Source organism: Callorhinchus milii, unplaced genomic scaffold (assembly GCF_018977255.1).
Source record: "Callorhinchus milii isolate IMCB2004 unplaced genomic scaffold, IMCB_Cmil_1.0 Scaffold21, whole genome shotgun sequence".
Classification (NCBI taxonomy): domain Eukaryota; kingdom Metazoa; phylum Chordata; class Chondrichthyes; order Chimaeriformes; family Callorhinchidae; genus Callorhinchus; species Callorhinchus milii.
In genome coordinates, this window is record NW_024704762.1 from 2,531,157 (window position 1) to 2,546,854 (window position 15,698).

At 40.9% G+C, this 15,698-nt stretch overlaps 1 protein-coding gene across 3 annotated transcripts in view; it reads right to left on the reverse strand.

Annotated features, from left to right (window-relative positions):
- chaf1a (chromatin assembly factor 1, subunit A (p150)) overlaps positions 1-15,698 on the reverse strand; it is a 30,201-nt gene that overhangs the window by 12,313 nt on the left and 2,190 nt on the right. For all 3 annotated transcript variants that reach the window (XM_007901126.2, XM_007901128.2, XM_042342767.1), the window contains 4 exons: positions 9,848-9,901; positions 7,931-8,751; positions 2,332-2,379; positions 1,512-1,747 (listed from right to left, as the gene is read on the reverse strand). In XM_007901126.2, the coding sequence (XP_007899317.2) occupies positions 1,512-1,747; positions 2,332-2,379; positions 7,931-8,751; positions 9,848-9,899 (1,157 nt within the window). In that variant the 5' untranslated portion in view covers positions 9,900-9,901. The remainder of the gene's footprint in view (positions 1-1,511; positions 1,748-2,331; positions 2,380-7,930; positions 8,752-9,847; positions 9,902-15,698) is intronic.

Sequence of the window (15,698 nt, forward strand, 5' to 3'; positions counted from 1 at the left end):
TTTTAGTCGATTTTAAATACAACTTGTTAATTAATGTTAGCACCATATGTGTAGAAAATATGTGAAGGTTTCAAAACTAACAATTAACAGATTTTGTAAAATACAGGAACAAGCATTAACACAAGTGACTTAAATAAACTCGCCCATTCAAACTCTTTATTGACCCTTCTCAATTCTACATCAAATTGTTTATACTGTCGAGTGTGCACAATCTTAAATCACCCACTGTTATAATCCACCTAATGTTATACTGGCGGATGGAACCAGCTTTGCTTGGTATGTTTTGTACACATTTGAGTATTGTTATAGCAGTAAAAATGTCATAATTCATCTAATATTATGCAAATTTGAAGTCCCAATAAACAAGATTGAATAATGTTGTACCCGGGGGCATAGTGCTGCCGTAGCATCGCTCCAGCACCTGAAATCTGGAATGAGGAGAGGGGTGGATGGTCCCATGGGAGCATGGGGCAGGTTGATGGAAGGTGGATGGTCCAATGAGAAGTTTGTTACAGTACAATATTTTAGTGCCAATAGTGGCCGTTATTTTTGAGATTCAATTTCAAAGACGTCAAAAATAACTGATTTTTTTTTAAATAACCCATATTACATTTATAAGAACATCCCAAGGTGCTGGACAGTGATGGGGTGGGTGCATTAAGGGCGAAGGCCCAACTACTGATGGTGGAGCGGGTAGGTTTGGCGACATGGAGCAGGCCAGTGTCTGCCGAGTGAGAGGTTGGTAACTTTTAGTAGGTTACAGAGGTAGGGAGGAGCAAAACCACGGAGGACTTTAAAAGTGAGTACGAGCATCTTGAACTTGATTCTCTGCGGGATAGGGAGCCAGTAAAGCTGGGCAATGATGGAGGTGACTGGCTCAGAGTTTAGGGCAGGAGAGGACAAAACTCTAAATAATCTGCAGTTTGTGGAGGGAAGAATTGGGAAGTCCAGCTAGCAAGGAGTTAGCTTCAGTTAAATTGAAGTAAAATATTACATTTTTAACATGTTTTTGTATCCCTGAAATTATAAATGTTTTCAGATCAGACTGGAAGTATTTGCAAAGGGACATTCCCCTATTGTTATAGCATGTACAATTTGTAATTTTGTCTGGTCCGATAGAGTACAACATTAAGCAAACTCAAATGTACAGTAATATATTATACAAACAGGCAGCCGGATATTGGATTGTAACTTATCCAACTCAACTATTTTCAGGCAGGAGCTGCAAATCAGTCATGTACACTTGTACAGAATTCAATTTTCCCATCCAAAACAAACCCAAAATGAACATGCCAATCTAAAAGGAGTTTACAGATCAGAGAAACACGAGTAGGTTATTCAGCCCCTCGAGCCTGTTCCACCATTTTATAACATCATGGCTGATCTGTACCTCAAGTCCAGTTACTCATCCTTGGCCCACATCCCTTAAACCCCTGACCTAACAAATATCTATCTACCTCCATCTTGAAACCTTACAGGAGAGAAAGACCAGAACAAGGATGGGGACTCACTCCATTGCATCTTGCTTCTCCTTTCGTTTTTCCTCCTTTATTCTTAGCCTTTCTGCTTTCTCTTTTTCTTCTTTCTCCTTTTTCTCTCTCCTCTCCTTGTCCTTCTGTTCTTTCTCCTCATCTCTTTTTTTCTTTGCTTCTTCCTTTGCACGCTCTTTGGCAATCCTGGCCTCATCTCTTGCACGTCCTTTCTCTTGCTTTTCCATTTGGAGTTTTTGCTTCTTTTCATCGCGTTCCTAAATTTACATTTTTTAAAGGAACCAATAAAACATCAATGTGTGAGAAGCATTTAGACATGATTAACATTGTTAACCATAAAATGCTATGGGTATCCAGTAAAACTTGCAAACGTTTTATCTTTATAAATTGTATAATCGCCTAAGTTGTAGACTCATCCAAGTCCCATTCAGATTCCTATCAAAGCCGCTTAAGATTTCTTTGCACCCACCTTCTAACTTGTAACTTGCATTGAATCCTGGAAAATTATCCATTGAACTATGCGCACTTACTGGCCGGCTGTTCAGAATCGATGGAAACGTAGTCCTGATCAGAATTTCATTTCTCGGGATTCAACGCGATTCCAATGCTTGCCGGCAAGTGTGCATGCGGCAATGGGTCAAGACCCATTGAATCGCGGGAAAAGTAGTCTTGACGAGTCACCACATGCACACTTACCGGCTGCATTGAACTACACATGCGAGTGTAGATTTATTAAATAGATTTTCTACAACTAATAGTTTGCCTGCAACTCAGATTCCGCACAAATCATATTAAATGTTATGGACCTGACTGATACAAGTTTTGTGAGCATCACATTTACCTGTTGCTTCTGGAATCTCTCCCCTTTCATCCTTGGCCCCTCTGATATCTGTAACCACAAAACTATTTTTGGTAAGGGACCACCAAAATAAAACAGTCATGAAGCAGTTTTCAAATCAGGCAGTTCCAGAACAGGTTGAAACAGATCTTAGCGAGATGATGCTTTTTATTTTAAAAAAAAGTGTAACCCACTGTTAAAATGGGAACAATACATCTTGGGCAGCATGAAACCCTTTAAATGCTGTGTGATGGAGGTAGATAGATATTTGTTAGGTCAGGGTTTTAAGGGATGTGGGCCAAGGATGAGTAACTGGACTTGAGGTACAGATCAGCCATGATGTTATAAAATGGTGGAACAGGCTCGAGGGGCTGAATAACCTACTCGTGTTTCTCTGATCTGTAAACTCCTTTTAGATTGGCATGTTCATTTTGGGTTTGTTTTGGATGGGAAAATTGAATTCTGTACAAGTGTACATGACTTGTACATTGCTAGCTTGGAACAGAAAATAGATACAAAGAAAAGCTCTTCCTGATCAGGTTGATATGGAGGACTTATTTGGGTCCCTCTGCATTGAAACCAATTCCCCAATGAGGCACCAACACCACTCGTTACCATATTTCAATACTTTTGTATCTACAGAATCAAATGCATACGATTTAGGCCTTTGGGTTGAGAACCAACTACAATTTTGGGCTCCAGACATCATGAAATGGTTACCTACAGGTACCCAGAATCTAAAGTTTCCAGCCCCAAGCAACTACGTATGTATGTGTGTGTGTATTATACATATATATATATATATCTCACAAGAGAATTTACACTTAAGAGGGTATATTGGAAGAAAATATAATGATCCTGAATACAGAACCATATATAGACGGTTCGAGAGTAGAAGGCTATTCAGACCATTTTTCGATATTAGTGTCTGCTCCTTCAGAGCTGTCCAACCTAATTCAGTATGCTTTCCATGTACCCTCTTCTACTGCTTGTCCAAAGCTTTTTAAATACTCCTTTTGAATATGCCACATTTAAATGCAACACCCTAAGGAGAAAAACGCAGAGCTGCTGAACTTTCGCTCAATAAATTCCTCCACATTTTAAAAGTTGTTACGTAACAAGTTCAGACCATTAAAAAATTCAGATATAATGGGAAACATGAGATTTTGTACTTGTTCATTATAGAACTGCAGCATCTGTGTGCTGGGGCTCAATGTAGTGCCTGTATTTTTCAATCCTGCATGAACAAGTTCACTGAATGTAATCCTTTAAAAAAAAGGAACGCAAAATGGGTTTAATTTCTTTTAAAAATCAACCTCACACGTCCCAAAGGACCATTTTGTTTTGTCATTTTTACAAGGGCAATACTGGAGAAATGTTTATCATTTATTTTTCCCCTCGAATTCCCAAACCATCAAATTCGTGTTTAGTATAAGTTCTGATCACCAGCATTCAATCAAGTCTTCCAACTTAAACTCCATAGCAGCATGTGGCAAAGTATAGCGCCACCTATGCTTGAATTAATAAAGACAAGTTTTCTGCCCCCAGAGCTGCACAGTTAATAGTTTTTTTTCCAAAGTAGTTATTTACTATATTTTATTTTGGGGTGGGTGGGGTGGTGGGGGAGAGAGCAGAGAAGTAGAAGAGATTGTAGGTATCTCAAGACCAAGCCAATTTTTATTTGCATTGCCTGCAGTGCAATTTTTTTCTCAATTTTGTATCTCAACACATTTGAAACAACAATAAACTGACTATGAGAGCATCTTGTAGTGGATTGCATTTACACAATAATTGTATTCAAAGTATGTAATGTCATAAGAAACAATTGTCATACCACAAGTTGAATACCGTACCCCATGGAATAATGAGGTGCGTGGTTCGACGTCTTTGACACTATATTGGTTCTATAATGCTATGCAACAAATTCCCTGTGCTAAGAAACACCTTAATACAGCTGCCATTTTGTTACAAATACAAAATGGATGCTGCATTGAAAAGGGGTAGAAGGATTGATGAACAAATAATGGCATACTCCCCTCTTCACTTAATGTCAGGAGTTTTGCAAGCAGATTAAGGCAGAGGAAAATGGCAAAACAAAATGTGGCTTCCCACAGACGTAGGGCTCTTGCTTATAAATTCCCTTTCTCGTAACAAGTATTTGAAATAAATGTGTGTATGTGGGGGGGGGGGGTTAGGAGTGGAAGGGGAACGAGAACAGCGGAATTGACAGCTCAGGACTGGTCTTGATTTTAGGGCAGCACATTTCTTTAAGTAAAACGCAAGCTAAAAATGTTGAGAAAGAAAGCCTTTCAAAAGAGAAAAAAATGCATTAAGACAGCAGGCAAAGAAGTTAGAAGGCAAAATAAAAAGTTAGTACTTTTTGCTTAAACCTATGCACAATTGGCTGTCGCATTTCACCCACAAAATAGTCAATTCGCTTTACAGTATAGTATACTGTGAAGCACTTTTGAGATGTCTCAAAGAGGTAATTAAGCGCATATCAAATGCAAGGATTATTATTACTATTAATTACTCCTGCAAGAACAATCTGAAAATATTTTAATGAACTCTAGCATTTCTGCTCATGGAGGCAGCTCTAGTGATGTCATTAACTGAATCTGCATGGATCCCCAAATGTACACAGTTTATTCTCATTTAACTTCCGTAGCATTGCCTCCTCTTAAACCCACCCTCCCCACTACCCGCCCAAACCCCCAATGTAAATGGAACTGCTCCAAATGCTCAGGGAGCTTGGATAGTGACATCAATGGAGTGGCCTAGGTGAAGGGATCCTCAAGAGTAGAGCTCCATAATCCTCAACACTTGATATTTGAGCAATGATCAATTAATATATACTATTAATATTTTCTAATTGTATTGGGAGTAATTCAAACCCAAAATACTCCTCGACATAACAGCAGAGTACATTTACTGTAGCACAATTAGTATAAAAACTTCAGTTTTTCTGCTGTATGCTACTTTACTCTACATTTATTTTTACTCCCTATGTAAAAATTACTGTTCATTCTCTCCATGTTCTAGACTCCCATTAGTCTTTTTGATTAGGCTTAGTCTCTTCCAACACTAAAATATTGTCTGTCCTGTGATTCCTTTGTATATGCACAATTAATTTTGTAAACCCAGCCTATTAGAGTAAGCTGTTGCATTTAAGGCAGTTACAAAGCAATACAATGCTATCAAGTTAGCTAAATGAGTGTATGTTGCCACAAAGTTAATCCTGTATTACTGTTTAGACAGTTACTGTGATAATTTTGCAAGTAATGCATATAAATTCCTCAAGTATCTATGTAAATGCTGCATTCTAAGAATGAAAGACTGCCAATGTAAATTATTTTGTTCAAACTAGAAACTCAGAACCCCAAACCAGTATCCTTTGCTCACATGAAAATTTTTTTTTTTAACAAAAACAAAATTACATTTGTATAACGCATTCACACCAGGAGGAGGTTCCAAGGCCAATCAGCGTTTCGGACCCGAGATCAGGGAGGGAAGAGAGCGGGGGGTGGGATGGAGGGAGGGTGACCGAAGGCACGGTCGAAGAGGAAGGTCTTGAAGGGTTTTAAAATGAGGGAAGCTCCCGCCAACACAATTCATCCACAAAATGAACCAACTGTGACATAAAATTGTTGATATAGACCGTTCATGTTGGAAGGATGTTTAAAGCATTTCAGAACCAACAAGTAACCCGAGCTGAGGATGGGGAAGATGATTGAAGACTCAAAGATGCAGGTCTTGAAGCAATGGGCTTTAAAAGCGGGGAGGGCCAAGTCAGAGGGAATCCTGGTTGGAGTTCCAGAGCAAGGTGGGGGGGGGGGGTGGAGAGAATGTCCAAATGCTCACCCATGGATGGTGGAGCAGATAAGAGTCTCTGGGGGAGGCAGTGGAGCTGAGCAAGGATAGGATGTCTGAAAGCTTTCCCGCCACTGATACAACGCAAATTCACATTTGTACAGCGCCATTCACGTCTGGAGGATGTCCCAAGACCCTGAACAGTCCATGGTTTAAATCTGAATTGGGGAGGGGGGAGAAAGATGGCCAAAAGCACAAAGATGAAAATCTTGAGGCAGATCTTGAAGAGAAGGACCAAGCCAAAGGGACTCCGGGATGGAATTCCAGAGAGTGGGGGCAGATACACTCAAAGCTGGATGGCTGATGGTGCAGGAGGAATGTGAAGCAGCTGGTGCCTACTGAGCGGAGGAGCGGTTGCTAGGGCTTTAGGAGGTTTCAGAGGGAGAGGAAATCGAATCCATGGAGGTTTTTAAAGGTTAGGATGAGGATCTCGAACACAATCCAATGTGCGATGGCACAATCCAGGTGAGGATGGGGATAACAGACTTGCAGAGCCTAGTGTGGGAAAAGTCATGCGGTGCAGAGTTCTGGATAGTCTGCAACCTGCGAAGGGAACAAGTGAGTAGTACAGTAAGCAGAGATGGCATAATCTAGCCTGTATGTGATATGTACATGGATTCAGGCCTCCCGAGGGGAGAGGCAGTGATGGAGGCAGATAACATTACAGAGGTGGGGTCAGTGTGCATGTGTAAGGTTTAAAGAACAGTTGAGTCAAACTATACCCCGAGATTCTGTCCAGAATCATGAGGTGCAGTATGCATCCAAATACTTTGATGCTGTGGTGAGAAGGTGTTGATGGGAGCCAAGTAGGAGAAATTGTCTCACTAACATTCAATTGAAGAAAGTTAAACATCAACACCATAAGGGCCACCAAGAAGAGACCAGAGGTACTGGGATATTTTTCATTGGAACAAAGAAGACTGATAGAAGTCTCTAAAATTATGAGTGGTTTGGGCGAGAGTCAATAGGGAGAAATTATTTCCATTAGTCAGTGATTCAGTGACTAGAAAGCATCAATTTGAGATAGTTAGCAAACGAGGAGGTTAAGATAATCGTTTTCATGCAGAGTGGTTAGGATATGTAATACTCTGCTGGGAGCAGAAGTTGAGGTATAATCCATATCCAAAAGGGAATAAGATAAAAACCTTAAAAAAAGAAAACTACAGGGGTATGGGGAAAGGACAGGTAAATGGGACTGAAAGGTTTTTAAAAACAGCCAACGCAAATATGATAGACTGAATGCTCTTCTTTGTAAATTTCGATGGTTCTACCAGAATGAAACTTAAGATTCTTCACATCCATTGAAAGAATATGTATAAAAAAAGAATGTTTTGAATTTTATGCAAAGGATCATGCAAGAAACTGAAGACCAAATTTCCTAACACTTAACAATACAAAATTTTCACGGTGAAAAGGGTAGCAAATGATGTAATATTCAAGCAAAGTGGAAATCAAATTGATTGATGCTTCTGCAAATTGAGATACACAATACACAATGCTACTAAGCACTGTGATAAATTTGCCTGAGCAACCAGACTCTACATAGACTGCAAAATTACCAGTCAAATAACATTTTATGCTAGATATCCTTTGACAACGGTTCTCTTACAACATAAACCAAAAGCATTTTAACAATCAGGTGTACAATCCAAGTCTGACTTAGATTCTCTGCAGTATTCCCTCCCCATGAAAATTTCAGTGGTGTGAAAATAAAAACATGTTTAACATTGACCTTGCGTCTAGGAGTAGTGGAAGTAGGAGAGTCCGAACACTTCTCATCTTCTGGAGACGTCACTTCTGGAGACTTCACTTCTGGTGAGCTCTCCGATGCTGAAATAGAACTTGATAGAGAACTGACGGGGGAGTCACTGCTTTCACTTTCAGTAAAGGACGTTTGTTCTTTTTCAATGCATTTCTCTGGACTACCAGACCAGTAGGATTTGTCTGCCATTATATCTTTTAACACCACTACTGGTACTCTGCCCTTTAAAATATCCTCATGGTCTTGTTCTGGCTTGGCTTTAGCATGCCTGCTGGTCATCTCAATTGATGAACTTTGGTGATTTACAAATTCAGAAGAGCTTGCTCCTTCAGTTACATCAGTCTTCACACTAACCAACCAGTTACATTTATTTTCTAAGTAAATTTTTTTCTTTGTGTTCAGACCTTTAGCAGAAGTCGTTTTCAAATCTAGGTCAACTGCACTGTCCGAGACACCATTGCTAGATTCTTCTGTTAAGTCAATTGTAATTTTACACTCATTGTTGTCCATTTTAACTGCAGACTTGCTCTTCTGCACAGAGCACACATAATTATCAAGAGGTCCTTTCCCCATAACAAGTTTTGAGGACACCAAACTCCCTTCTGGTGAAGATTTTCTGGATTCATCTTCCACGTCTACTTCGCAGTCATTTTCAACATCATCTACAGAGGCTACCAGCTTGACTGCAGTCAGTTGTGCAGGTGAAGTGGGGGACAATTTTGCTCGCTTAGCATCAGTAGTCTCATTTTGTGGCTTTGGTACAGGGTTGAGGCGTTTAAATGGTAATCGAGCTGTAATAAAGAATAAACAGTAATTCTATACCTACGTCTGATTTAGAAAAAGACTCTAAAGGCAATATTAAGAACATTTTTACACCCACCAACGACCTGCTTACCCTTTTCTGAAGTGACTTGAAACATGACTATTTCGCACTGTAGCTGAGATAATTATAACATTTTCTTCTATAATCAAGAATATTTTTAACAAATATACCGCCCGTGTAATCTTTTTCCCATTTAAGGCAGTACAATACGGTAAGCTATATTATTTTCTATTCCTACAGTCTTGTACGAACAACTTTCTCCAGCTGAACGACAGCGAAACTGAGGCCCCCGATTGGCTCGCGCCAGCGCCTCCGCACCTCAGGCGCTAGCAGCCGCAGCATCCACGGCTGCATACTCAACCTCATTAAGCCAGTCAGGAACCTGGGTGTCTTATTTGACCCTGAACTGTCCTTTCTCCCCCACATCCGCACCATGACTGGCACCGCCTACTCCACCACTGCCTCACCCACGCATTCGTCACATCAAGGCTCGATAAAGGAAATTCCCTCCACATCGGCCTTCCCAACTCTTCCCTTCGCAAGCTGCAGATCATCCAAAACACTGCAGCTCGTGTACTCTCGCAAACCACGCTCCGTGACCCCATCACTCCCACCCTCGCCCGACTCCACTGGCTCCCCATCCCGCAGAGGATCACATTCAAGATCCTCGTCCTCACTCTCAAGGCCATCCATGGCCTTGCCCCCTCCTACCTCCTACCAATCTGCCCGCTCCCTTCGTTCAGTGGGCTCCGGCCTGCTCCATGTCTCCCGCCCTACCAACTGTGGCCGAGGTTTCAGTCTCTCTGCCCCTCCATCCCACAGTCACTTCGCCCCACTTCCTCCCTTGCCTCCTTCAAGGCCAGTCTCAAGACCACTCCTCTTCAATCGTGCCCTCCCACTTCTCTGCCTCCCTTCACCCCTACCCCACTCCTCCCCCATGCCCGGGTCCTGACCCCTGACTGTCCAGCACCTTATGACGTCCTCTTGACGTGAAAGGCACTCTATAAATATAATTTTGTTGTATTCCCTTGGAACAGCATCATGTAATGTATAACAGTGCTTACCTTGGACTAGTTTCTTTGCCGAAGCAACAGTCTTTAACTTGCACTCCTCCATAACTAAAGAAGAGTAAAAAGTTGGTTTACATAAAGCAAAGTTCTTTTTTTAGGAAAATAATCGAATATAATGTATATTTATTACACTCAAAACAAAAAATATGAAATGCTTGCAACTATCCTCTTTCAAAATGAATTCAAGTATCTTCGAGCACATTCTGTCTTGTTTGGCTATCGCAGCACTTACTTCATCCATTCAGTCACTAAATGAAGAATTTAAATAAACTACTTAGATGTAATGAGACATCAGTCTGAATGGCACAAACTGAAAGAAAATGACGACAACATGTGCAGCCAAGCAGCAAGCATATACCTAATGTGTTTCTAGAAATGGATATTGAAGGCTAAAGTTATTTAACAATTAATGAGTTGTACTATTAAATACCATTTTCAGGACAAAGGTTCTAAAAAGGATAAAATTATTGTTTTTTTGGTGGTTGCAACAACTTCCAGTGCCTTTCACATAAGAAAATGTCTCAAACCTGAAGGCCAAAGGCATAGTTGAAAAGACAGTAGAGGCAAGATCAGAGACATTTAAAGGCATGGACTAGGATCTTAATATTAAGCGAGAACTGGGGTAAAGGGGTTGCAGATTCTTTTGTGGGAGAAAATGTAGGCTGCGGAGTTCTGGATGATCTGGAGTTTGCTGAGGAAAGAGCTGTGAAGTAAAGCATATTTTTGTGGCAGCAGGAAAAGAGACTTGCTCAAATTCTCTCTGCAGTCAACCAGTGTGCTATCTGCTCTCAGGTATTTGACACTATCCAGAATGAATGATTTGCTTTTACAGTGCAGCTAATGTTCGAATGTGATGAAAAATGTGACCAAGCACTGTTTTTGGCTGGACCAGTTTCCATTTTAGAATGATTGAGCTCATTTAATTACAGCTTTTTTTAAAATTCCTAATCTTCAAGCGTGCATGATATTTTGCTTTCTCAACTGATCGGGTGAAAAAAGCTATCCTGCTGGGAAAAAAGGAAGGGATAACTCAACTTTAACACAAAACAACCAATGAACCTTGTGTAGCAACCATTGCTTGTGTTTGCTCATAAATAACACTCTAACATCTAACACATTTGGTGCAATCAGCTTTACAAACCTAAAATGGTAAACTGCCACAAGACTCAGTTATAAATGGAAAACTACATTTTAAAAAAATCTGCCTGTTGCTCATATTCAGGCTTCCACTATTGAAGTATTTGAGAGAGAATTTGAACTTTTTTTTTTAAAAAGCAGCAGTTTTGCTTTTTATAAAGCAAAGTCCAGCCCATCCCCACAAAATAAGTTTCAACAAAATGTTTAATCAAGTTTTTACAATTCTCACTGACGTTAAATTCAGAACTCTGCAACAGGTCTTCAGACTGGGAGGTTCTCCATTACTCCTTTTTCAAAACGAATTAAAAGTGTGAAAGGCAAATTTTCAAAGACTCGCCCCGGAAGAGGAATATTTTATGAGGAGTGGCAGAGATGAATCACAAGAATACTGATAACAAGGATCTTCTGATACCAAGCAATAGTTCTTAACTATGAAATGTTTTATCCCGGCCAGAACAAAGACACAGCACAATGCTGCAATGGTGAGGCACGAGTGCATTCTGTTCCAACGTAAAAACACAGTTCAAGGAAAGCAACAAGCAGACAAGATTTAAGAATCAAGGAACAAAACTAAGAAAAGTCCAATTTTTTTCCGGCTTCAGCAAAGTACCTTGAATTCAGTCTTAGTTAGCAAAAGCCACAAATTGGCTTCCAAATAAAAACAGAGCTGCCTTCCAAAGAATCAATTTAAGAATTTTCTATATACTTGTGGACTAAAAGAAAGCCAACCTTAAAATGTTGGAACAAAAACAGAAGTCGCTGGGTACTCAGCAGGTCAGGCAGCACTTATGGAGAAATGAAAACGAGTCAACATTTCGAATCCACAAATCCTTCATCATAACTGGGGCCTGTTGGGAGGGAGAGGCTTTTAAGTGCTAACAGAGATGGGGAAGGCAGGACAAGGAAGACAAAGGAGAAAATGGGGTAGAGAACAAGGGATGATGGGTTATAGAGGTGTTACTGATGCAAAACAAGCGGGGGGGGGTTGCAACAAAACAGGCAGACCAGAGAAAGAAAAGGTGTATCTGAGACCCAGCTGATGTAGTAATGGTCAGAGAGAAGGGGAGGGGGGTGATGAGCTGTTATTGTATGAAATTATTTAATTCAATATTGAGGCCAGAGGGGGTAATGTTCACAGAAGAGGGGGAGGGAGAAGGTGAGCAGTTATGGTCAGAAATTATTTAAATCAATATTTGACCCAACTGTGCAGCGCCTTGGGACGTCCTCCTGACGTGAAAGGCGCTTTATAAATGGAATCTTGTTGTTGTTGTTGAAGGCAGAGGGCCGCAAGATCCTTAGCAGATAGATGAGGTGCTATTCCTCGAATATGCGCTGTGGTTCATTGGAACGGCTTAGGAGACCATGGGTGGAGAGGTCAGAATGTGAGTGGGAGGGAGAGTTGAAGTGGCAGAAAACCGGAAGCTCAGGGCTGTGCTTGCGGACAGAACTGAGGTGTTCGGCAAAACGGTCACCCAATCTGCGTTTGGTTTTTCCAATGTACAAGAGACCAACCTAAAATGTTGGTTTCTTCTATAACATAGCACCATGAAAACCTACTGAATTTAAGACTGGGATTTCCATAAACTAATGCTAATACTAAATGCTCAACCACTGATGGTGGCATGGAGGTGACAAGGAACGTGCAGCATATTCAGAGTTGGCAAGCAGACGGGGCAGGTAGGCAGAAGGCCACAAAGGTAGAGTGGGATGAGTCCTGTAGCTCAGTGGTTAGAGTACTCACCTTGCAAGTGAGACACCTGGGTTCAATTCCAGGCGAAACCTTGGGCAAGTTTCCTTACTCCACACACCTAATAATAATCCCGCCAAAAAAAATCATAATAATAAATTGGTCATTTTCAATCCACGACTGTTTGTGGGACATTGCTGTGTGCAATTAGCTGCTGCATTTCGCCCACAAATATACAGTCGATTCACTTTACAGAATATTCTGTGAAGTGCTTTGAGACGTCTAGAACCCGTGAAAAGCGCTATATCAAATGCAAGGATTATTATGAGGGTATATAGGGAAGATTACAAAAATTTACATTTATACTCTGGGAGAACACTGCCAAAGAGTTTTCCAAAAATTGTGTGGACGCGGATGCGGGGGGGGATGGGGGGAAGGAAGAGAGGAAAATGTGCCCAAAAGCGCAATTAAAGAGCTGGATCTTGAGACATTTGAAAAATGAGGAAAAAGGCAAGGCAGATTTCAGGAGGCAGTTCCAGAGGGAAGCCTAATGTGGCTAAAGGTATACTCGCCAGGTGTACTTTTTTGGTGGGTCATGCGGAAACCAATCACCATGCTCATGAGTTTCTAAACTAAACTGCGAATTCCACGCGCCTACACGTGGAAATTCCAGAGAGAATATTTGAATGGAATGCAAACCTGTTACCCAATTCGAAAGTATTAGGTGCATGTAGGCAAAAGCCAAGACTTGGGGACCCCAGAATGCGCTATGGAATTCCATACTGTCTGGACTTTTAAGGATGATATACCTGGGGAGGCCAGCAAGCAGAGAATTGAATAAGTTGACTCTGGAAGTGACAAAGTCACAGATAAGAATTTCAGAAATAAGAATTTCACCTGACAGAGGTGGAAGGAAGTAGTCGATGTTGAGTAAGAGAAAGTTATGCCTCATCCAGAATTTGATGCCTTAACAGGTGCGGAACAATGATCCTGGAGTTCAGGGACGGCAGACAGCATTGGGCATTATCACATACATGTAGAAAGTTTGGATTAGAACATGTAGTGCCAACAAAGAAAAACAGCAGACAGTGGGGAAATAAATGTTACCTGGGGCAATCAATTTACCACAAACTATCTGGGAAATGTAACATTTTATACTTAGCTAAATCACATAACACCAATGCATTGCACTTATTGGCCAAACGTACATTGTGGAAGTATTATGGAGTTGAACCTCATCCACTCCTGTGACTCACTACAAAACACACTCTTAAGCAAATACAGGCCAATACATTTAATTTATAATGTGATACAACAACTTCATGCTCATTTTTATCCTATCCAAAGTCTTACATATAATTTGACTTCAATTATTCATTCGCCACAATTAAGGGAGTTTCAACATGACAACCAATCAGATGAGGAGCAGTTCAGACTAATTCTAGCAGCACTGTACAATTATTCTCCATATAGAAGTAATAGTTTGAAAAAAATTATATCCAAACATTTGGGCCACTTCAGTTCTATCACCTGCCTCTCTATACCAGAAGCAAACACCAGCTAACAGATGATCATACCACTGCCAATCTCAGTTCAGAATAATAACAAACAGCAGTCCTGGGAATACTTCAAAAAAATTTCCTCACTATGGGGAAGTACCTACTTATCTACCTCATAACTGAAATGGGTATATCACTATGCCGATAATCCTCAGGACTTTACAAATCCATCTCTGATCGATTGGAAAATTTATGCCCTCCCCAGTTTTGCACCAGCATTTCCATAAAAATAATGCCTTAATCCTTTTCCTAAATAATCCCTAATCTTTTCCCAAACTCCCATTTTAAAAGATTTTATATCCTTTTGCACATGAATATATAAGGAGTCCAGCATTATTTGTTACAACGTTTTATTTAGTGCTCATGAGCACTTCATAAGCATGGGGTTGGACACCAAGCAAAGGAGAGGGACATAAGCACATTGAAATACAAGACAGAATGGTAGATAGAGAGGGAGTTAGAGATCAGAGTTAGAGATTAGGGGCATAGGAACCGAAGACTTGGCCACCATCTGGCGGTATGAAGAGGGCAAGGAATGCTCAGCAAGTTAGTTTTGCGGAGCGTGCAGCTGGACGAGTTGGGTAGGAGGAGTTTGAAGAGATGTCAGGTGCAGATCAACTTGTAGATGTGGTTAAAGACCATTAAATCAATCTACTGGGATCCAGTGGAAACCGGTGAGGACTCATGGTAATGGGCTTGCTGAGTGATTTGGGAGACCAGCAAGATGTGTATTTGAAAAATTTAAGCAGGATGTGATGAATACATTAATCACCGCCAATGGGCAAAGGCAGGCATGATTCTATGGCAGGGCTGAAGGATAGCTGACTGGAAGTGAGGGAGAAAGCTTGGGATGGAACAGGATGCCAAAGTTGTGCAGAGAGACCAAGGAGGTTGAAGAACTTAAGAGCTGGAGGAGGGGAGCCTAGGAGGACGGCTTCCATCATATCCATTAGTTTTACCCCCGTTTCAGTTTATACAGGTGTGTAAAAACACCTGATACACAGAAAGTTGTTAAGTCTGGAATTCACTGTCTGAAAGGGTGGTGGAAACAGATTCAACAACAACTTTCAAAAAGGAATTTGATAGTTACTTGAAGAGGAAAAACTTGCAAGGATATGGGGAAAGAGTGGGGGAGTAGGACTGATTGGGTAGCTCTTCCAAAGAGCCGGCACAGGTACGAATGGCCTCCTTCTGTGCCGAAATATTCTATGATTCTATTCTGAAAGATGTTTGTCACAAGTTCACTGTCCTCGCAACTACATTTGAAATCAGTATACGTTTAAATTAGTTTATCTGCTCCAATCTTAACTGGTGCCTTGCCTCTATCATGCCACGATTCCTGTGGTTAGAGGCACTCGCCTCGCAAGCGAGAGACCTGGGTTCGATTCCCAGCAGGGCAGAATGTTGGGCAAGTTTTCTTACTCCACAAAAGATTACCTAGCAGTAAATAGGAACCCGGTTG